A 24,416-nucleotide genomic window follows, 5' to 3' on the forward strand; every position below is an offset into this window, starting at 1 on the left:
CTTTATGATTGTGTGGGAATTGAGAGTAAAGTGTTGGGATACTACTGAGGAAAATTACGTGTTTGTTAATGGTCTTTACGCCATTGTTTTTGCTGGAGTTACGATCCTCGTGGAAGTAGTATATATGTATATATATATATATATATAGAAACAGTAACATTTAACAGATCTAGTGTAGGTGGATTTTGTGGGGTGGTTTTTTTAGTTAAATTAAAATATGTAAAGATTTGCTTATGTGCATTTTATTTTTATTTTTTAAAAATTCATTTTTTTTTTTTTTTTTTTTTTTTTTTTTAAAGATTGCAGTTAATTGTGTTTAGGTGTGTGTTTATCTTTATCCTGTTTACAGTTGGTGATTTTTAAAGGGTTTTATTATTATTATTATTAATTTTAAAAAATTAATTTAATGCAAATATTTACTAATTATTATATGTGCAGTGGACCTTTTTGGAGGTGTCATTAGCACATGTTCATAAGATTGAGTTACATTTAAAGGTTTTTTTTGGCACCAGTTGAATTATTTATTTCAAAAAATGAAAGTATGCAAACACATATTAATGATGAGAGGAAATTGTTTTACATTAGTACCTAAGTGCAAAAAGTTTTTTTTTTTTTTTATTTTTAATTTGTTTTACAAAGATCACTGAGTTATTTTGAATTTTATACTCTTGACCCATTGTTTCAGTTAGTCAGACTGTCAGTCAATCAGTAAATCAACCAACCAACCAACCAACCAACCAACCAACCAACCAACCAGCCAACCAGCCAGCCAGCCAATCAATCTTCATTTAATCATTCATGTCCTTTTCATTTGCATGATATATTTTTATTATGAATACATGTTCGAAACCTTTGTGGTATATGAGCATGTTGAAATAGTTACTTATTATGAATGGAGGTGAAATCACATATTAATATTTACGAGTCCAGTTTTCTGGGGGGGGGGGGGGGTTTATAATTCTTTTTTAATTTTATTTAATGGACTTTTTAAAAATTGTATTTAATTTAGTTTTAATGTTTTTAAATTTTCAGCCTTAATTTAAAAATAAAAATAATCCCTTAATACCCAATATTCTGTGTGTAATATTTCATAATACACTATCAATAACCATTAATGCCATCATTAGACCTAACCCAACACACACTGCTTTAAAAAACAAAAACAACAAAGAAACATTCCATCAGTGAATGCGAAAACACAACAAAAAAAACTTGATGATTCCAAATGACACAAAAAAAATCAGCCTCGCATATTTAAACAAAAATCCTAATCCTTTATGGCAAACACTGCTCCTAATTAGGAGAAAATTAACATAACACGACCTATTAGCATGGTTCTCAAACTCCATCTTAACCCATAGAATCTGTAATAATTTCCTCCTCTGTTCGGTGGATCCGACTTTATTTCTCTGACATTGTTATCATTGCAGGCTCCTCGCGGTTATCTGTGGCTAGTCGATGTATCAGTTCGGAATGAGATTCCCAAATGTATTGATTCCGTTGGGTTAATTTACGCAGACTTGCTGATGACTTGCGTAACGGAAAAATTAATAATTGCAGTACAGATGAGTAATTCGGTCGCTGCGTGGACATGTACTGTAGAGAATCTCACGAAACTCAGATATAGATTTTCAGATTAGCGATATTAGCTCGTTCTTCGAAACGGATTGAATCGACAGTCGGTCGTGTGTTATTGGTTTAAACAATGTTTATATTGGATTTCTTTGTCCATTGTTACATGGAAGTTTTGACAGAATTAACAGAGAATTGTGACAAGTATTAACTTACATAATGAGAGGTTTATATGTATATAAAGTAATTCTAGATCTTTTCAGAATTTTTTAAAATGTGCTGAGGAATTGTTAAAAAAAAAAAAAATCTTTGTTCCTGAACATATTATATGGTCTTGGTTGTGTGTGTGTGTGTGTGTCTTGTGTGTGTCCATGTGTGTGTGTATGTGTCTTTTGTGTGTGTGTGTGTGTGTGTGTGCGTGTGCATGTGTGCGTGTGTGTGTGTATATGTGTTTATTGTTTTGCCGTTATGTAATGTTCTGGCTCAACAAACTATTTCAAAATGATGGTGGCTTTTATTCATACATGTCGTTTGCTTGGCCATAACCCTAGGATACACTTCCTGGAGCAAAACAATTTGCCAAATTGCCTATTAAACTTCAAAAATTGCAGAAATTGTCTGTTATTTTCTAAAAAATGTCAATTATTACATGAAATTATTTCGCCAAACTAAAATAAAATTTGCCAACTGCTTTCAAAATTTGCAATTTGCGAATTTGGCGAGTACCAAGGCTAGCCCTGCTTTGGACTCTCTTATATTAGCACTTCCAGTAATAGTAACTAAACGATAATACTTTCTATATCGCTATTGGTATTAATTGGTATTACTCTTTACGAAGTAAAAAAGTGGAATATAGATACTATTCGCAGCATCAACTTTTACATTAAAGTTTAATATTAAAATTTCGCATTTTGATCCATTCCTCACAAACTATAAGTCCTAGGTCAGTGAAATTTGGTTTACAGTAATGCCTATCAATGGTTATAATAAATTAAAGGTCACCAAAAAATATTATGGTATGTGAGACTCTTAATTCCATAGACTTTTTGTTTGTTTATATTTATTTATTTATTTATTTATTAATGATAGTTAACCACATTTATTTTACAACTTTAAAAAAAAAAATTAAAAATACATTATGTGTATGGTACTTTAATGATATTTTTCTTTAAAAAAATTAATAAATAAATAAAAAATAAAATGTCATGAAAATTAAATAATATATAAAATAACATCAAACAAAACTGTGACCATAACACTTTAACTGTTTTAATACTGAATCCTGAGAAATAACTGTCACCAGAACGTGAATCCCTAACCCAATTAAACGTTTGAAGATGTACAGATTAAAAAAAAACGAGGAAATTTAATTACATGGATCCAAACTCCGTTAATAACAACCGTCTCCGTGGTTTTTCATCGCTGGTTTCGTGTCCCACATAACAACCCATGTAACACGAGACAGAGATCTCATTGAGTTTTGTTAAGCTGCTCTCTTCCCATATAACAAGGACACTGACGGAACACCAAGTCTTCAGTGATTTCTCCCTCGAGGGAAGCCCTTATCGAGGGAAGCCCTTATTGAGGGAGACGTGTGTGGGTCCAGGTCCAGGGAAGTCGTGAGTGGGGGATTTGTTTCTTGGAGCGCTGGGGGATGATTCATGACCTAATTACAACCAATTATTTGTGGTAATTTGTGTCTTGACGAGGAAATTTATATCTGTAGTTCCATCCAGTTTGCAGTTGTATAGTCTCAAGTGTGGATAAATGGCTATATTTTAGAGAAATGTTAGGTTTATTTTAAGTATTATAAGATGGCAGATTGTGGGTAAATGGCTCAATTTTAGAGAAATATTAGGTTAATTCTGGGGATTGTAACATGGCAGATTGTGAGTATATGACTAATATTACATTTATTCTAGATATTTTAACATGGCAGATTGTGAGTATATGACTCTAATATTACATTTGTTCTAGATATTTTAACATGGTAGAGTGTGGATAAATTACTCTAATATTACGTTTATTCTATGAATTGTAACATGGCAGAGTTTGGTTAAATGACTAAATTTTAGAATAATACATATACATAATATATATTGTAACATGACAAAGTGAGGATAAATGACTCAGGAAAAAGGAATGTTTTATTTTTATAGTTTAATACTTTTAAACAAAGTGAATTATTCTGTACAAGGCAAAAACTTAACTATGGTAAAAGCTTTTTCAATATTTTATTTGCTAAACAATTTTCTGATGGGTTTGGAATTGCTATTTACAGTGCCTTTAGTTCTTGAACAGAACATTGGTCGTGGCAGTTGTAAAATGAACACCACAGCAAACAAATAAAATAATAATAATAAAAAAATATATAATAATTATTTTGGACCAACATTTTGGTGTGGCTTAATGGACAAACTTAAATTTATGCCTTTCAGCATGTTCGTACATATAAATTATGTGTGGCTTTTGTGTCCCATATTAATAATAAACAAGAACATTGGTTGTGACAGTGGTAAAATGAACACCAGAGCAAAAAACCCAAAACAAAACAAAAAAACTTTGGATGATATTTTGTTGTGGCCTAATAAATAAACTTAAATTTATGCATTTCAGCATGTTCATACATAAAATTTATGTATGTCTTTTGTGTCCCATATTAATAATAAACAACAAAGTATTTTATTTCTGAAATTTTGTTTTAAAAGACATAAATCAGATTTTTGTTTTTGTAAGTGAAATTCTGCTTTGATTTATTCTCCAAACAAGCATGGTTTTTAAGGTAACTTGACATATGGATGCCATATTTTGTCACGACGGCAGGTTTTTGTCATGATGGCAGGTTTTTGTCATGATGGCAGATCATTGTCTGCAGTATATGTGAAAAAGACACCGGACAACAACAATGAAGTGGCGACAGTGGGTTTCCTCCCTCAATATCTGTGTGGTCCTTAACCATATGTCTAATGCCATATAAGCGTAAATAAAATGTGTTGAGTGTGTCCTTCCTTCCTTCATGCATTTGCCAGGAATATTTTATATATAGTCATACAATAAACCATCATTATTACAATTAATTAATAAACAATGAATCATGTACTTTCCCATACATAGTAATCCTGTACATCCTTTGATGTGTGCTTCAGTCTTGGGCACTGGGTTGACATAGTAAAGGAAAAATCTCTGTCAAGTGTGACTAGACTGGTTATAGGTCATCTGGGTGTGACTTGGCTGGGTGTCAGTGCAGTGCCAGCAAATTCTTGCTGTAATTACCTCTCACTCTCTCTAACCAAACACTGTCATGTCACTCCTACTCTCTCTCTCTCTCAAGTTGAGATCAGGGGTGCGAGGTAGCTCAGTGGTAGGGTGCTCGCCTCAGGTGAGATTTGTCACAGCATCCATCAGTGAATGAATGAATGAATGAATGTTTAAATGAAGGAATAGCCTGTGTGATGGCAGAGGGTTTCCTCTGATTCTGTCTCTCTTTCCCTGTCCTCACTCCCCCTTTTTCTCTATGTCTTTAAATCTCCCAGTCCTGTCTATTTGTTTCTATCCCTCTTCTTTTTCGCCCTTGCTCTCTCCTTCTCTCCCTCCCTCCCTCCCTCCCGCCTTCCCTCTCTCTCTCTCCCTCCTTCCCTCTCTCTCTCTCTCTCTCTCTCTCTCTCTCTCTCTCTCTCTCTCTCTCTCTAGCGCTCTCTCTCTCTCCCTTTGTCCCTCTCTGTCTCTCTCTATTTCTCTCTCTCTCCCTCACCCTCTCTCCCTCACCCTCTCCCACTATCTTTCTCTCTCCCTCCCCAAGCATCTGTTAAAATTTCACTGTTGACAACAAAGCTTCGATATCTTCTATTAGATATCTAATTCTAGAACAGCTAGCCTACAGAGTGAAATAGGAACAATATAATTTTGTGAACAACACTTAGTCTCTTTTAAGCAATAATTATTTGGTGTTCAACCTGTGGTGGGTTTTTTTTATGAGATACAGAGAGAGACAGACAGACAGACCAAGCGAGAGAGAAGTATTGATTGAAAAGAGGGAAGAGAGAGAGAGAGTGTGAGATTGAAAGAGTGAGACACACAGAGAGAGAGACAGCGAGAGTGAGTGAGAGAAAGTGGATTGAAAAGATGAAAGAGAGAGACACACACACAGAGAGAAAAAGAGACAGTAAGAGAGTGAGACAGTGGGAATGGGGAGAAAAAAGAGAGGGGGAGAGATAGAGAGAGATAGAGAGAGACTGAGAGAGACGGACAGAGAGAGAGAGAGAGAGAGAAGGGTGCTACTTGCTGCTACCAGTAGCCATGTGTAACTGGTACCAGTGATCTTGTTTCACAGCCAAAGTACATTGCTCTCTTTCTTCCACCTAACCACCACCCTGTCAACATGAAATCAAAGTAACAGAGGCACACTCTTATTAAAACCATATCTTTAACATCAGTCTTTTTATTAGTATTTCTTTCTCTCCTTTTTTCTTTTTAACCTGCGTTGGACATCATATTTGCTTTAATGTTGTGTCATCAATCATAACTGTATACCGGTGGCCCGTGTTCCCTTCACACTGCGCCTGGTGGTGTCGCTGTCTTTTGTCTGACAGACAGAAGAGAGGCTAACGCCTCCTTGTTTGTTGTCTCCACTGCTGATTACTCAGCTTATTGAGACAATTTGCAGAGCGTGACTGCCGCCACTAGTTTTGATCTGTCGTTATTTTAGCAGTCGTAGTTTTTGATGTTGCCATGATCAATCAGTTTTATTGTACGCAGTACCCACCCATACTCGGGTACAGAGCTGGTATAGAATTCAGTATACAGTGAAACCCTTGTAAATCGGACACCCTCCAGACCAATTAAAAAAGTCTGGTTTTAAGAGGTATCTGGTTTAGAGAGGTTCTGTTTTGTAATGATATTTAGCACTGAACCATGAAAAACTGGTATAAAATTCAGTACACAGTGAAACCCTTGTAAACCGGACACCTTACAAACCAATTATAAAAGTCTGGTTTTAAGAGGTATCTGGTTCAGAGAGGTGATGTTCTGTGCTGGTATTTTAGCAATGGACCGTGAAAAACACTGATATAAAATTAATTATACAGTGAAACTCCTCTAAACTGGACACCCTTCGGACCAATTTAAAAATCCAGTAACAGGGGTATCCAGTTTAGAGAGGTTATGTTTTGTACTGGTATTTAGCAATGGACCATGAAAAACATCCGGTTTTGAGGGAATTCTGGTTTACAAAGGGTCTGGTTTAGTGAGGTTTCACTGTATTAGTAATTTAAAGGGACATAATCAGTATATAAGTTAATTTAAGTACATATACCATGGGCGAACATTTAAAGCCATTAACCCTGTTTTTTAAGGTATGTACATGTACCTTTTATGTCCTTTGATTTTGACGTACTATGTGAGATTTTTCAAAATTGATAATTGAAGCAAAACGCGAGTGATGTGTATGTTAGTGGTTAAAAAGCTGTATAATGGCCCAAAATATTTTGCACTATAAACATTTTCTTCCTTTCCATTACAATATGAAATATTCAAAAGAAGATGGAAATATCTATTTACTGACCTAATACTTAATTGATGAGCTGTTATGTTATATAAAATATACTGATAATTAAAAAAAAAATTAACTTACATATTAATTTTATTTAAAGAGATACAGCTTAAAAATTCTTGATTTTATTTAGAAGAGTTTTAATCCTCTGTCGTGTTCAGTTTAGTCTGTGAAGCCTATTCTTTATGCTAGAGAGTTCCATCTGTCTACCTGTTCCTGTTACCATAGCAACACAATATATAATACAGAAAAATGTCATATAATTATGGATAAAGGAAGGGGAAATATTTGTGCTGACTAAAAAAAAATTAAATTAATTTTTTTTTTTTTTTTTTAAAACATGTCAAGAAAAATCTACATGTGTTGTATCAAAGGATAAATATTTCTCAAATGCTCAGTGATGTCTGCAAGGGTACTTACATTTCAAATTATTTTCGTGCTTATATCCAAGGTTCAGGCACGCTTTCCTGGGCACTCACATCAACTATCTAGGCTGTCTGTCCAGGACAGTGGGTTAGTTGATAGTCGATTAGTGGTTAGTGAGCGAGACGAGGGTGTCGTGGTCTTACATCTACCCATTAAATTGTTAAAACTCGCTCTGGGTGGGAGCCAGTACCGGGCTGCGAACCCTGTACCTACCAGCCTTATGTCCGAATGCTTAACGACTGCGCCACCGAGGCCGGTTGCAAGGGTACTGCTTCATTTACGACAACAACAAAAAAAACAGCCCAAAAAAAAGAGAAGTTTTTTAAAAGATAATTAAAAACAACAGACAAAAAAAACAAAAAAGACAACAAAAAAGAGAAACAATAATGTTGTGTTATAAGCCAAACCTGATAGTGTTTATCTTGGAATTGGTTGTTTTATGTCTGTTTATGATTTGTCATAACTTATTGGAGATAGCAGGTTTACGATGGTTTACGATGCTATTGTCTGCACGACACAGATTGATTGTAGCACCACTGGTGTGCGACTGCCTGCCGCTGTCTCCGTAATGCATTATTTAGGGAACCGGGATTAACGGTAATGCTACATTCCTCGCAGAACAAGATTTCCCATGATAACAGCAGTTCCATTATTTAACATGCCATCAGGTGGGGGAATAGCAGCTAAGTACCGATGGTGGAATTTATAAAAAGAATAAAGCTATTTATGGTGTATATTGTCTTGTCTGTAACGGTGTACTGTTGAATTTTAGTTTTAGTATATACCGGGTATATATATTATATGAAGATTTGTTTTTGTACTTGAATGGTGGTGGGCCTAAAGGCTTGATGAAATGTTAAAATATTTATTTTTAAAAAGGTGTAAAATGAAATGCAATGGATGGATGGGTGGGTGGGTGGGTGGATTTGGATTGATGAGTGAATGTAGAATGAATGGGTGGATGAAAGAATGGTTGTTTGAATAATTGTATGGATGAATGGGTTGATGGGTGAATGGATGGATGGATGGATAGATTGTTTAATAAATAATTGCATGGATGAATGGATGAATTAATGGATGGATGGATGGGTAAATGGATAGATGAATGAGGGAATAAATAAATATTGAGTGAATGGATGGATAAACGGTTGGATGGATGGATGGATGGATAAATAGATGAATAGATGGATAAAAGGATGGATGGGAATAAATGGATGGATAGATGAAGTGAAGGAAATGTCTGTGTAACGACACACCAGTAGGACACCTTGTTTAGGCGGTGGATATTAGACGTCTAACAGAGTAATTGTGACAGTAATTGCCTACATCACCTTTTGTGAATGAAACCACTGCAGTGCGGTTCATTTTATGTTATATCTGTCATACATCCAATTACGTTTATATGGGCAGTCTGTCCAGGATAGGAATTAATGATCATATATATGAGAGAGAGAGAGAGAGAGGGAGGGAGGGAGGGGAGGGGAGGGAGAGAGAAACAGATAGGGGAGGGGAGGGAGAGAGAAACAGATAGGGGAGGGGGTGGGAAAGCTATGTCAGTATAATGGTCATTAAGAGTTACTCTGTATGGCAGCTGGCGACTCGAACCCAGTACCTATTGGCCTTAAACCTGATGACTTAACCACTACACCACCAACGCTGGTCTTTCACAGACCTAATGGTTATTTGATCTGTTATCAATTAAACTGCCACCCTTCCTGCATCTCCATCCCATTACATCCACCTTTCTATGTCATCTGTTATGTTTTAAGGCTGTGGTATATGCTATCCTGTATGGGATGGTGCATATAAAAGATCCCTTGCTGCTAATCAAAAAGAGTAGCCCATGAAGTGGCGACAGCATGTTTCCTCTCTATATCTGTGTGGTCCTTAACCATATGTCCGACGCCATATAACCGTAAATGTGTTGAGTGCGTCGTTAAATTAAAAAAATGTCCTTCCTGTTATGTTTTAAGACACTTCCCCTCCCCCAGGTGTCTACTCATCTGTTATGTTTTAAGACATTTCCCCTCCCCCAGGTGTCTACTCATCTGTTATGTTTTAAGACATTTCCCTCTCTCCCCCCCCCCCCACACACACTATGTCCAGGTCTTTAACTGGTCTGTCAGTCAGCTATCTTTGATCTTCTCATGTTAATTACTATCTCGATTACCTGCTGTGTGTGGCCTGGGACAGGTATGTAAAGGTTACCTGGCCCCCAGGTATCTGGCAAGGTGTAACATCGCACCTTTTTACCACCGCAATCACCTGCACAGGATGTTAGTGTGGAATCAAGTTTTAAATGTTATCACCTATTTGAGATCTAATCGTGCGATTTGATCATAAGTCGTCATTGATGAAACCGACATGGTGAGCGATTCAGAGGTGTGTATTATATCTAGTATTACACCTGCTGATAAACAGGTGTGTGTGGGTTTTATTTTTTAAAAAGAAGAGAATCGGCTAATAGTAATAATAAACATTGCATGGCTCCAGTGGTTATGATATTCTGGGAGAAAGAAGGAAGGCAATGTTTTATTTATTTAACGACATGCTCAACACATTTTATTTACAGTTATATTGTGTCAGACATGGTAAAGGACCACACAGATAATGAGAGAGGAAACCCACTGTCGCCACTTCATGGGCTACTCTTTTTGATTAGCAGCAAGGGATCTTTTATATGCACCATCCCATAGACAGGATAACATACCATGGTCTTTGATGTACCAGTTGTGGTGCACTGGCTGGAGCGAGAAATAGTGCAATGGGCCCACCGATGAGGATCGATCCTAAACCAACTGCACATTAAGCGAGCGATATACCACTGGGCTACGTCCCTCTCCACGGCCTTTTAGAGTTATGATGTGTGTATAAAATAAGATGATGTAATAAGGGATAGAATGTCTGTAAAGTGGGATTGTCTCTTAGTAAGACGGTTGACTTCCTGGCGCTATGGATGAACGGTTTGGTTGCAGTCATCTTCTTTGTCTTAGAGCTGCCACTCCTGAGGATGATGGCATTATCAATTTCCTGCATGATGCATGATACCAACTGTTTTTCTACTTTAATTTTTTTTTTAAAGAAGATTTGGTTAAAAAAACCATGTCAAATATATTTATATACTACTCCCATGTAATAAAAAATGTGTCAAATATATTCCTATCCTACTCTTTGCAGTACTAAAGAATTCTTTGATTATTAAATGTAAATTACTGTAAATTGCGTGCAAGGTGATATCAACATATCTTTCTCCATTAATAGGTTTAAGTAAAAACGTAAAACGAAAACGTGCCTTGGGGCAGATAGAGTTTGGTGCTGGTTTTGGGATGGTACATAGCCAGGATATTGGGATTGAAGGCGACAGGTTATCTCAAGTAGACATCAACAGTTTTCTTTTTTACTGCTCCATCTCGTTAGGACATTAACTCCTGGTCAATTTGCGGAGGTTTTGTGGCCCTTTCGTTATCTACAATTTCTTCTCCCCATTTTGCCAGTGGCACGCATTAATTTGCATGTTTGTTAATTTACTAGGGTAGACAGCGAGTCAGGTCATCTGAGTTATCTGCCCGTCTGCTTATTCTTCATTCATTTATTCAATTATCTATCCATCAAGGGAGAGGGCAAACCAAGCACCAGGTTAAAAATAAATACAGTTTGACCATGCATTGGGCGATAAACTAGAATACTGGTCATTTATGATGGAGGCATAAATGTTGTCTATTTATCTATCTTAATATGCCATCCATCCCATTCCATCCATCCATCCATCCATCCATCCATCCATCCATCCATCCATCCATCCATCCATCAATTCATCCATTCATCCATCCATCCATCAATCTTCCATCCATCCATCCATCAACCAATCCATCTATCCATCCATCATTCCATTCATCCATTCATTCAATACATCACCCACCCATCCATCCATCCATCCATCCATCCATCCATCCATCCATCCATCCATCCATCCATCCATCCATCCATCCATCCATCCATCCATCCATCCATCCACCCACCAATCCATCTATCCATCCATCCATCCATCCATCCATTCATTCAATACATCACCCATCCATCCATCCATCCATCCATCCATCCATCCATCCATCCATCCACCCATCCAATACACCATTTATTCATCCACTTAGTGTACCTCAAATATGAACATTTTTTGTTTCCACACAAGATTTACAAATGTTGGGGTTATGAATATCACATGAATTTGTAGCTGATTATAAACTTGGTAATAAATTTCACACAATGAGATACATTAAAAAATTACCATTTCACATTTTACGAAAAAAATGACTATTAGGTTGAAATACTAGTACATTTTACAGTGTCGTGTTGGAGCATTGTTCAGAACATTGTATGGAGTTGTTGTTATACAAGCATTCATTTTTGTTCCGTACTGTTAACAGCAACCAGTTAACAACATGACAGAGCATTGTGCAAAACATTGTGTCCGGTTTCTTTCATGTTTGACTATCTGCGTACCCCATCTCTGTTACCTCACCTGTGTGTACTCCTGTCAACTTGGAAAAAGGGAAACTTTGATGTGTATCTGTACGAACCCTCAATTTAAAGTGAATTAAGACTCTTCCGCCTCGAGTGTTAGAACATCGACAATAGGAGGTGGATTTTACACCAATTACAGGAGCTCAACAATAGGGGATGGATTTTACACCAATTACAGTCTACAGCGAGAGACACAGACAATCCCGTTTGTGAACATTGTGTGAAAAGATGTAAGAATTTATCATTAATTTGATCTTGGTGGCGACACATTTTTGGGGTTTTTTTTAAAAGTCTTCTACCCTTCCCACACGAATCCAATTTTTGTGGTTTGGTACTTGGTATCAGTTTCATATTAAAAAAGAAATTATCTTGTTTTTCACTCGAACATGAATTCTTTCATTTATATTTAGAAATTTGGTGATATATATTTATTTTTTTCTTTCAAATTATGTTTTACGACTGATACTATATATTGATGGTGTGTGTGGGTGGGGATCACCAAGAAATATCCCACAATATCCTTTTTAAAAAAGAAAACAAGCCCACCCAAACCCCAGCCACCAAAAACCCACCACCACAATCACTACCACTCCCCAATTTTATTTTGTTTATTTTTAAAAATCCAAAGACTACCCATAACATGCTAGTTTTGTAGTACTGTAACTCGGGAATGTTAGCGAATGGTTATGTACTATTCATTAAACAAATGATAGGAAACAACACTAGTTAGTTACCACGCACATTACTGCAAGTTTATACTAAATTCAACATGTCTGTAAACTGCATAACGTCAAGATTTGCCAAAAACATTATTTCAGCTGATCCTACAACTTAAGCTTATTAGTTTTTAACAGTTTCTGATATGATGAAGATAAAAGTTAAAAGTTTTCTGTCGCTAATATGTCTCTTGTTGGGATTTGATCAATGTTAAGATCACTAATAATTTATTATTTACAGTAACTGCATAATTTTTATGTTTAATTAAAAAAAATGTGCGTCTTTTTCAAATTTAAGAATACATAATTTAACATCATATTTTTTTTTAATGAATAACAGGCAGGTACTGCTTGCGACAAAAACTAGTTTGTCCTTTATGAACTCCATAGAATATTCTTGCTAACCTCGCGCGGAAGGTGAAAAATACTGCACCTGATTCATGATGGATGCTTAACATGCAATGTCGGTGTTGTTTCCTCAACAAAAACACCATTTTACGGAAGCAAGATTTTAATCTGGAAACTTAAACGACCGTACACTCTGTGCATGAACACTTTTTCATTGTTCACCTCCACAGATTTTCAGCCCAAACATTCTGTTTTCTTAAAAAATAATGTAAGGGGGAAATAAGGACCCTTCAAAAATCCTTAAAAACAAATTATGTGGTTTCCTGTAACCTGATTCGTCGGTTTAAACAAGGTCAGTTGGTAAAAAAATTTCAAAAACTAATATTTCTTTTCTTTTTTTTAAAACATATTAAAGACAAAAAGAAAGAATTTTTTTTTTTTAAATATAAAGTTAGGGTTATTTGCTAAAAGTACAAATTGTGGTTTTGTTGGGGTTTTTTTTTTTGTTTTTTTTAAACATATCGAAGAGAAAAAAGAAAAAAAATTATTTCTTTTAAAATAAAGTTAGGGTTATTTGCTAAAACTACAAATTGTTTTTTGGGTTGTTTTTTTTGTTTTTTCTTTAGATCATTTAAAGATACCTGTAGAAACAAAGAATGGAAAACGAAGAAAATTATCTTCATATGTAAGCAATACCACTGTCATTTGTTACACTCAGTGCAGTTTGAAAGAAAAAACATTCTTAGCCATAATTTATAGCAGGTTACATGCTTGATAGCATCAAGAAAATCACGGCTCATTTATTTTGGATTTTATTCTCGTACAATGATACATAAATAATTTCTAAACAGAAACTCAAAGCATATAGGGTGTCTTAGTCGGAAACATGCAGATGGGAACAAAATGAAAAGTTTTATGACCAAGTTTAATGAAAATTTGATGACCAGTACATCATTTTGTGACAAAAACAAATGAATGTTGTAGACAAAACAACTACAAAATGAAACTAAATGAAATCAGATACATTCTATGTTAAAGACCTAGCATGTTCTTACTTTACTTAAAATTTTTATATTAATGCAGGGATTCTAGATTATGGTAGCCCACTCCCATGGCTAGTGATATTCAATGTTGGACTAGTAAATAATTACTATTGCCATGCCTGACGGCTAGTGATTTTTTGGGGTCAAATATTGCAGTTACGTCTATTTTGTAAATATAAATATCCTGCCCCCACCCCAACCCCCAATGTGTTTTTAAGCACTATCTCCCTGTTTATGTGACATATCTGATTATTACTAATATTTAGTAAAATTGTATTAATTTTAAGTAAAGTAGGGCTAGTGAATTTTTAATCATGGCTAGTACGTTTTTAAAATCACTGATCCTATGGCTAATGGATTTTATGAAAATTCTAGAAGCCCTGATTAAGGTCATTAATTTTTTTCTTATGTATATTTTTTCATATATACTTATCTTTTGTTTTTCTTATGTATATTTTTTCATATATACTTATCTTTTGTTTTTCTTATGTATATTTTTTCATATATACTTATCTTTTGTTTTTCATCCATATTAGTTACAAGTTCTTGCTAAAATTATCTATGTTGGCAAATCCAATATGGGTTTTTTCTCTCCCATAGTGTTGGTAATATATAGCTGAAAATGCATTTTAATAAAAACAGAATAGATATGTACCTGAGAATGTAGGGCAATTGCTCACCGGACAGTACCTCACCAGACAATTGGTCACCAGACAGTACCTCACCAGACAATTGGTCACCAGACAGTACCTCACCAGACAATTGGTCACCAGACAATTGGTCACCAGACAGTACCTCACCAGACAATTGGTCACCAGACAGTACCTCACCAGACAATTGGTCACCAGACAGTACCTCACCAGACAATTGGTCACCAGACAGTACCTCACCAGACAATTGGTCACCAGACAGTACCTCACCAGACAATTGGTCACCAGACAGTACCTCACCAGACAATTGGTCACCAGACAGTACCTCACCAGACAATTGGTCACCAGACAGTACCTCACCAGACAATTGCTCACCAGACAGTACCTCACCAGACAATTGCTCACCAGACAGTACTTCACCAGACAATTGGTCACCAGACAGTACTTCACCGGACAGTACTTCACCAGACAATTGGTCACCAGACAGTACTTCACCAGACAATCGGTCACCAGACAGTACCTCACCAGACAATCGGTCACCAGACAGTACCTCACCAGACAATTGCTCACCAGACAGTACTTCACCAGACAATTGGTCACCAGACAGTACCTCACCAGACAATTGGTCACCAGACAGTACCTCACCAGACAATTGCTCACCAGACAGTACTTCACCAGACAATTTGTCACCGGACAGTACCTCACCAGACAGTTGGTCACCAGACAGTACCTCACCAGACAATTGGTCACCAGACAGTACTTCACCAGACAATTGGTCACCAGACAGTACCTCACCAGACAATTGGTCACCAGACAGTACCTCACCAGACAATTGGTCACCAGACAGTACTTCACCAGACAATTGGTCACCAGACAGTACCTCACCAGACAATTGCTCACTGGACAATTGCTCACCAATAAAGTGAGAAATAGGACAATTGCTCACCTTTAGTGTTTTTTTTATTAATACAATTTTATTTATTATTTTATTAATAAAAAATAACAGAATGTTTAGAAGGCACTGGAGTTAGGTAATCGTGGTTACCTTTAATATTTTTTCTTTTGTTAATAAAAAAGAACATAAAACATAGAATTTCTAAAGGCACAACTTTGTTATTTTATTTATTTATTTATCAGAGATTCCCACTCCCACCCAGCCATTTACACACACATACCATAACCTAAAATAAAATTTTATTGATAAAAAAATCAGCAATTGTGTTGAGCAATTGTCCTATTTCTCACTTTATTGGTGAGCAGTTGTCCAGTGAGCAATTGTCGGGTGAGGTATTGTCCGGTGAGCAGTTGTCCAGTGAGCAATTGTCGGGTGAGGTATTGTCGGGTGAGGTATTGTCCGGTGAGCAGTTGTCCATACTCCGTACCTGAAGAACTAGTGTCAGTTACTTTAAGACAATTGAATTTAGGTACACAATCTTAGTCCAAATATACATCGAATAGCAACTCAACTCCATCAAAAACTTATTACAAAAACCGTGGCACATCTATTTAAATTATTCTGAAGAACTAGTGTTAGGTACATAACACAATTGAATTCAAACTCAATACCATCTAGAAATTATTACAAAAACTGTAGCTCATCTGTTTTAAATTATTCTGAAGATCTAGTGTTAGGTACTTTAAGACAATTGAAATTTCAGTACATCAACATTCTTCATCCAAATATACATGAAAAAACAACTCAACTCCATCAAAAACTTATTACAAAAACTATGGCTCATCTATTTTAAATTATTCTGAAGATCTAGTGTTAGGTACTTTAAAACAATTGAATTTTAGTACACAAACATTCTTAATCCAAATATACATGAAAAAAGCGACTCAACTCCATCAAAAACTTATTACAAAAACCATGGCTCATCTATTTTAAATTATTCAGACACACGAGGACTTAATTTGTGAGAAACTGAAAACATGAAGTGTCTAATTGGAAACATACAGGTATGGAAGTGAAGTGGATTGTTTTATCACCTAATTACAAACATGTAAGCCGAGAGAGACAGTTTTACAGGCCGGCAGCAGGTTCTCGTTGTGCCTCCTGAACACTGAGATGTGACATGTGTTAAAAATCTACATGTATTTACACAGTCTGGATTAAGTCTCTCTAACGAGAAGTTCAGCTATTCGGTGTTACCCTTCATTAAGTAAACTCGTTACCGGCCGACTGGAAATCCTGAGCATGTATAGCACGGGACGACTTATAAAGCTGAAGTTACACTAGGTGATTTTAACTTTTAAATTTTAATAAGACCTTGGTGACTTATAAAGCTGAAGTTACACTAGGTGATTTTAACTTTTAAATTTTAATAAGACACTAGCTGGCCTGTATGTATGCATGGGGCATTTGTTAAACAGATCAGTTACGCTAGGTAAGTTTTAAATTTTAATAAAGCACTGGCGACTTATAAAGCTGAAGTTACACTAGGTATTTTAATAAGACACTGGCCTGTATGTATGCATGGGGCGTTTGTTAAACAGATCAGTTACGCTAGGTAAGTTTTAAATTTTAATAAGACACTGGCAACTTATAAAGCTGAAGTTACACTAGGTAATTTTAACTTTAAAATTTTAATAAGACACTGGCGACTTATAAAGCTGAAGTTACACTAGGTATTTTAATAAGACACTGGCCTGTATGTATGCATGGGGCGTTTGTTAAACAGATCAGTTACGTTAGGTAAGTTTTAACTTTAAAATTTTAATGAAACACTGGTCTGTATGTATACCCTATCGGGTGGTTTTTAGTTCTCTGTTATGCTAGGTAATTTAATTTTTAAATTTCAATAAAACAATGGTGTGGTTGTAAAAGTCTCTTAGTTACGCTAGGCAATTTTAAGTTTTAAATTTTAATAAAACACTGGCCTGTATGCATGTGATAGGGTATCATTAAAAATTAAATATTATGTATTGCACTTGTTAAAATAAAAATTAAATACATGTATTATATTTTGCAGTTGTTACAATAATGTCCTATAAATAAACAAACATTTCCTTTAGTATTCTAGTTAACCATGTAACGACTAAAACTAATTGACACATTACAGATACCCACAGAGATAACACACACCCTGGTATATCACACCCTGGTATATATATCACACCTTGGTATATATATATCACACCCTGGTATATATTCATTGTACATCTGTACATCTGTTTCCAACATGCCTGGAAGATGTCAGAAGTGCCATCCATGAAATGGAAATTGTAATTCTTTTATCTGGAAACAAAATTCACTGAGGGATTAGTCACGCTTCACCGACTCTTTGTGTTGCATAATGCTTTCCAGTTCACTGGACCGAGCACATGGCCCTCATGAATATTTATGACATCTGTTGTGTCAGACTGTGGTGTGTTGAATATTTAATATTTATTGTTTAATACCTGTGTCAGTATTTGGGAGTAAATTCCAATATGGCTGCTATTAGTAGTATTACTCATCGGCTGTTCACTTGTTTGTACATTAGTACGATATGTTGCAAGAAAAACAAAACAAATACTAGTAGTCATCATTATGTAAAAATAAGCTGGAGCCTGTTACAATAAGGAGGGATTTAAAAACAAATGTACAGGAATGCTTGTTCAGCAATTCCAGCACTTTTTTGGTTTGTTTTGAGTGATTTTCATTTATGCAACCGCTGCACTTAAAAAAATGTCCATGGCCCAAAGAACATGCCTTGAAAACAAACCTAATATAGTCGACAGCAATCGGCTATTGCAGGGTTTGTTTATGACTGCACATAAAGAGGTTTTTGTGTTTTTTTATAAATATTATCAGCACTGTTTGGAACTGAAACTAACACAGTGTAATCCAGGGTCATATCACAGTATTAACCCTCTCCCCCCCCCCCCCCCCCCCCAAATATCGTCTGGCTTTCTATCCATATATACATATACACATAATAAAGTAATGGATGATATTTAGCTCAGTTGGTAGAGCCTTATCTTGAGGTGCTTGGGTTGTGGGATCGAACCCCTACTGTTGACTCATTCTTTGATTTATTTCCTCCCCCCCCCCATCTCAAACAGTGCCCCACAACTTGTACATCAAAAGTCATGTTATGTGCTGTCCTGTGTGTGGGATGGTGTATGTATGTATGTATGTATGTATGTATGTATGAGACCCTTTGCTGCTAATGGAAAAATGTAGCAGGTTTTTTCTATGCATCAAAATAATCAATGTTTCATTAACATCCAGCAGATGATAAATTAATAAATATGCTCTATAGTGGTGGACCGGCCTCGGTGCCGTTGTGGTTAGGCCATAGGTCAACAGGCTGGTAGGTACTGGGTTCGGATCCCAGTCGAGGCATGGGATTTTTAATCCAGATACCGACTCCAAACCCTGAGTGAGTGTTCCGCAAGGCTCAATGGGTAGGTGTAAACCACTTGCAGCGACCAGTGATCCATAACTGGTTTAACAAAGGCCATAATTTGTGGGAAGCGCAAATAAAAGATCCCTTGCTGCTAATCGGAAGAGTAGCCCATGAAGTGGCGACAGCGGGTTCCTCTCAAAATCTGTGTGGTCCTGACGCCATATAATCGTAAATAAAATGTGTTGAGTGCGTTGTTAAATAAAACATTTCTTTCTTTCTTTTCTATAGTGGTGGTGTTAAACAAAACAAATTTCCACAAACTTTTACAATAAAGTTTAAACACATTGAACAATTAATCATTAGCTACTGGATGTCTGTTTATCTATGTATATAAATTCAGAGACATAACTTCCGATTAGCTTTCTATACGGCCATATATCTTTTGCTGTATAGATTACATGCAGAAGGGCATATATCCCTTCCTTGCCTACATCTTCTGCATGTCCATATATAAAAACCGAGGCTTCGTTTCTCTGCCGAGTGGTTTGAAATGAAATTAGGATACATCTTCCAGCTGATCATATCTTGTCTTCACCCCTAATGAAAGCTGGCTGAGATTTGATAAAAACCTCTTCGCTTTCTCAACACCTTCCAATATACCTGCTGCTTGGCCAGATCACATAGCCTGTGTGGAACACCATTGGTACCAAGTTCTATTCTCCTGTGTTGCAAATGCAAGTGCAAGTGGTGATGTCAGGCTGTAGGGGTGGATCTTTCAGTGGCACATGGCTTATTTCGCTAGATCTGCATCTTCATGAGGGAAGTGTTTCTTGATAAAGATGAAGAATGCCTTGTTTTCTGCAATTCTGAAATACAATATATGGTGATCGATGGCTAGTCTTTCATACTCTGTTGAGAAAACAGTTTATACTCTATATGGGAAAATGCATAAATGCTTTTTGTTAACAAGAAATTCTGTATCATTCCAATAAAAAATTTAGTGTTCACATAAGGGTAAGTTGTAGCTCAGTGGGTAGAGTGCTCACATAAGGTGCTTTGGTCACAGAATTGAACCTCCTCAGTGGATCCATTCTCTGATTGTTTTTTCCCTGTTAAACTAGTGCTCCATCATTGGTATATCAAAGACCATGGTATGTGTTGTCCTGTCTGTGGGGAAAGTGCATATAAAAGATGCCTTAAATTGCTACTTATGGAAAAAATGTAGTGGGTTTCCTCTCTAAAACTAGATTTCAAAATTACCAAATGTTTGACATTCAGTAGCTGATGATTAACAAATCAGTGTGCTCTAGTGGTGTCATATATTGAACCAAACAAACTTTATTAAACAGCCCCTGTAATTACCCACGGCAGTCAGCAATGCTGTGGAGTTATTAATTCTCCACAGCACTTTTTTCGCCTTGGCCTATATTCAGGTTTTTTTTTCAAAGGCTTTTTTTTTTTCCGTGGACATTTTCTTAATTGCATGGGTTGTTAGAAAAACATGATCTAGGAATGAAAGTCTATATATGTGTTATTGGAACATAAATTATGATAATCAAGTTTATCGCATGGATTTTAGTAATTACGCCCAACTGTTGATGGATGATTGGCAACAGTCCATTATGATAATAAAAATTTAATTACAGCAGACTGGTTTTAGTAAAATGTATGCCTAACTGTTGATGGATGATAGGTACCAGTCCATTATGATAATAAAAATTTAATTACAGCAGACTGGTTTTAGTAAAATGTATGCCTAACTGTTGATAGATGATAGGTACCAGTCCATTATGATAATAAAAATTTAATTACAGCAGACTGGTTTTAGTAAAATGTATGCCTAACTGTTGATGGATGATAGGTACCAGTCCATTATGATATAATAAAAGTTTAATTACAGCAGACTGGTTTAGTAAAATGTATGCCTAACTGTTGATGGATGATAGGTACCAGTCCATTATGATAATAGAAGTTTAATTACAGCAGACTGGTTTTAGTAAAATGTGTGCCTAACTGTTGATGGATGATAGGTACCAGTCCATTATGATAATAGAAGTTTAATTACAGCAGACTGGTTTTACTAGTAAAAGGTATGCCTAACTGTTGATGGATGCTAGGTAACAGTCAATCTGAGATTCTGCTAGAGGGAGGTTTGGTTGTCAGTTACATTTAAATCAGTGTGCTCTAGTGATGCCGTTAAACAAAACAAACTTCAAATTTTAACTTTAACCTTAGGAACTGGGGTCATTGACCTTAATTGTTAAAAAACCCACTCGAAAAACCTTTTAGCAGGAAACATATTACAATGCACCCAATGTGACAAAGATCCCTCTTAAGGGTCAGAATTGTATACGATAGGCAAAACATCTGCTTGGCTTTGTTAGAAGTGGAAGACGCATTTATCACAGTCAGTGGACCTGAATCCATTTTGTACTATTTCCCCAATCCCACTACTGTGTGTGGTGAAATTCTACCCATTACTCATATTTCTGACATTATGAAGGTGGGTTGACATTATGGGAGGTGGCAATATTAATATTCACTTTGTAGACAATAGAACAAGTGTAGAAAGATAGGTTGGTACTGAGTGACAGTGACTGTGAAAGTTGTTCTTGAAAACTATTTCATTCAAGTGAAATAAATAAATGTATACACGGAGAAAAGAATCACGAGTGTATATAGCTGGTTGACGTAGCTTTTATACTTGAGTTACAAAAAAAAGTAATAGAATCGTAGTTTGCTTTCTTGGGAAGAAAGTTGTTGCCATGGAAAAGGCATTATGTGAAATTAATTCATTTGACGGGTAAGTAGTATTGATGAAGATTAAGGGAGGCAAGTAGCATTAAGGAAGGAAGGAAATGGTTTATTTAACGACGTATTCAACACATTTTATTTACGGTTATATGGCGTCGGACATATGGTTAAGGACCACACAGATATTGAGAGAGGAAACCCGCTGTCGCCACTTCATGAACTACTCTTTTCATTTAGCAGCAAGAGATTTTTTATATGCACCATCCCATAGACAGAATAGTACATACCATGACCTTTGATATACCAGTTGTGGTGCACTGGCTGGAGCGAGAAATAGCCCAATGGGTCCACCGACGGGGATTGATCCTTTATTCTTTAGTTCCTTAAGTGTCGTGGGTTATAGGATCAATGACTATCAGGGCACTTTTCAGGTTTTTAACTTTTCCCATTGGGTGACCGGTGTATCAAAGGCTGTGGTATGCACTGTCTTGTTTATAGGACATGCATATATATATTAAAAAACATATGCTGCCATTTAGCTGGAGTAAGCCTGTAGATGTATAGAAGCAGTGTTGTTCCTCTCTCTGTTGCTATAGACCAAATGTTGAAAGAACTAAATAATGTAGATACCAAATGGCCTTTCTGTAAAATGTACTGAAGTGTGGCTCTTGGGCTAAAGAAGAAAAGAAAAACCTGTCACCATGCACATAAACTACTTTTCTTCATTTAACAGATAAAAATCTTTATATGCACTATGAAAATAGATAAACATTTTAATTAATTTCTTCTGATATATATATATAAAAAAAAAACCAGAAAAAAAGAAAGATTTATTATCTTATTGAAAACCTGTCAAGTCGACGTATTCGCCTGGCGGACACATTCGTTACAGGTGTGTGGGGTCTTTGTGGTCTCACCTGTGTGAGGTACAAACTACCTTTCACACCTGTACATTGATTTGTGATCAGCCTTGACAGGCCCCTTTCACTGACTGGCCTAGCATGTTTGTTGAAGTAGTCGCGGCGAGAATCGCGGGACCTGGGGAGAATGCACCTCTTGCATTTAATAAGCATCGCAGTATGGTGGGTCACGAACGAGACATGTGTATATGATGTTAGAGAAGCCGACTCGGGGCTTTACAAGAGAGAGTTTTCTTGTTCCAAGTTAATTTTTGTCATTGTATGTACTTACTTTTGTCGTGTTAGTCAATAAAAGCTGAGGATTTGGGGAAAAGATGGGGGGTTTTCGTCAATTTTGTAGTTACGTTTACTTTTGTTGTGTATGTTAAAAGTATTTTAGGTTTTAGCAGAGTTGGTTTTTCATGTTAGAAGTTAAATTTTTGTGGTTGTGTGTACTTAAACATTTGTCGTGTTAATCAATAAAAACTGAGGATTTGGGGAAAAGAAGAGGGTTTTTTTCGTCAGTTATGTAGGTATGTTTACTTTTGTTGTGTATGTTAAAAGTATTTTAGGGTTTTAGCAGAGTTGGTTTTTCATGGTTGTGTGTAGTAAAACATTTGTTGTTGTTGTGTAGGTCAATGAATGCTGAAGACTTGGAGAAAGATGGGTTTTTTTTTAGTTTTGTAGTCATGTATGTCAAAAGAACTTGGTGTTTTAGCAGAGGTGTTTTTTCTTGTTAGAAACTAAATTTTTGTGGTTATGTCTACTAAAACATTTGTTGTTGTTGAGTAGGTCAATGAATGCTGAAGATTTGGAGAAAGATGGGGTTTTTTTTTAGTTTTGTAGTCATGTACGTCAAAAGAACTTGGTGTTTTAGCAGAGGTGTTTTTTTTTGTTAGAAACTAAATTTTTGTGGTTATGTCTACTAAAACATTTGTTGTTGTTGTGTAGGTCAATGAATGCTGAAGATTTGGAGAAAGATGGGGTTTTTTTTTAGTTTTGTAGTCATGTACGTCAGAAGAACTTTGTGTTTTAGCAGAGGTTGTTTTTCTTGTTAGAAGTTCATTTTTGTGGTTGTTTGAATATGCTTTTGTTGGGTTAGTCAATACAATATGAGGATTTGTTGAAATCTTTTCTTTTTTTCAATAAGTTTTTGTGGCTAGTTAATTTCATCAGTGGTAATTTTCATGTTCATTTCAATTTTTATATATTATCACAGATTGTTTTCATGTCTCTAATGGTAATCAAATTGTACATGTATGTCTTTAATTTTGTCATGTTAATGATATCTGACGATTTGGGGATGGGTTGGGGTTTTTTTTTTTTTTTTTTTTTGTGGGGGGGGGGGGGTTAATACGGTATACAGACATACTTAACTGTTATGGTTATCAATGAATTAGCAGGGCTAGCTATGGCACTTGCCAAATATGCCAGTTGTGAATTTTGAAAGCAGTTGGCAAATTTTATTTTAATTTGGCGAAATAATTTCATGTAATAATTGACATTTTAAAGAAAATATCTGTCAATTTCTGCAATTTTTGAATAGACAATTTGGCGAAATGTTTTGCTCACCCAGAGCTAGCCATGAATTAGAAGATATGGCAA

General features: G+C 35.9%; 2 protein-coding genes across 9 annotated transcripts in view; one reads left to right on the forward strand and one right to left on the reverse strand.

Annotated features, from left to right (window-relative positions):
* LOC121386187 (roundabout homolog 1-like) overlaps nt 1-24,416 on the forward strand; it is a 254,179-nt gene that overhangs the window by 26,302 nt on the left and 203,461 nt on the right. The window lies entirely within an intron of this gene.
* LOC121386035 (keratin-associated protein 4-3-like) lies at nt 13,759-22,985 on the reverse strand. Its single transcript, XM_041516833.1, has 3 exons — nt 22,850-22,985; nt 14,830-15,723; nt 13,759-13,772 (listed from the first exon to the last, which is right to left on the reverse strand). Exons 1-3 carry the CDS (start codon nt 22,983-22,985, stop codon nt 13,759-13,761), a joined length of 1,044 nt encoding a protein of 347 aa, XP_041372767.1.

Source organism: Gigantopelta aegis, chromosome 12 (genome assembly GCF_016097555.1).
Source record: "Gigantopelta aegis isolate Gae_Host chromosome 12, Gae_host_genome, whole genome shotgun sequence".
In the NCBI taxonomy this organism is placed as follows: domain Eukaryota; kingdom Metazoa; phylum Mollusca; class Gastropoda; order Neomphalida; family Peltospiridae; genus Gigantopelta; species Gigantopelta aegis.

Bases quoted from the DNA above. Each gene is read 5' to 3' on its own strand.
- LOC121386035 (XM_041516833.1), bottom strand. From the start codon at position 22,985: ATGCTTATTAAATGCAAGAGGTGCATTCTCCCCAGGTCCCGCGATTCT. The intron at 15,724-22,849 runs GTAGTTTGTACC...GCAATTGTCCAG, and splicing joins TCAATGTACAGGTGTGAAAG to TGAGCAATTGTCTGGTGAGG.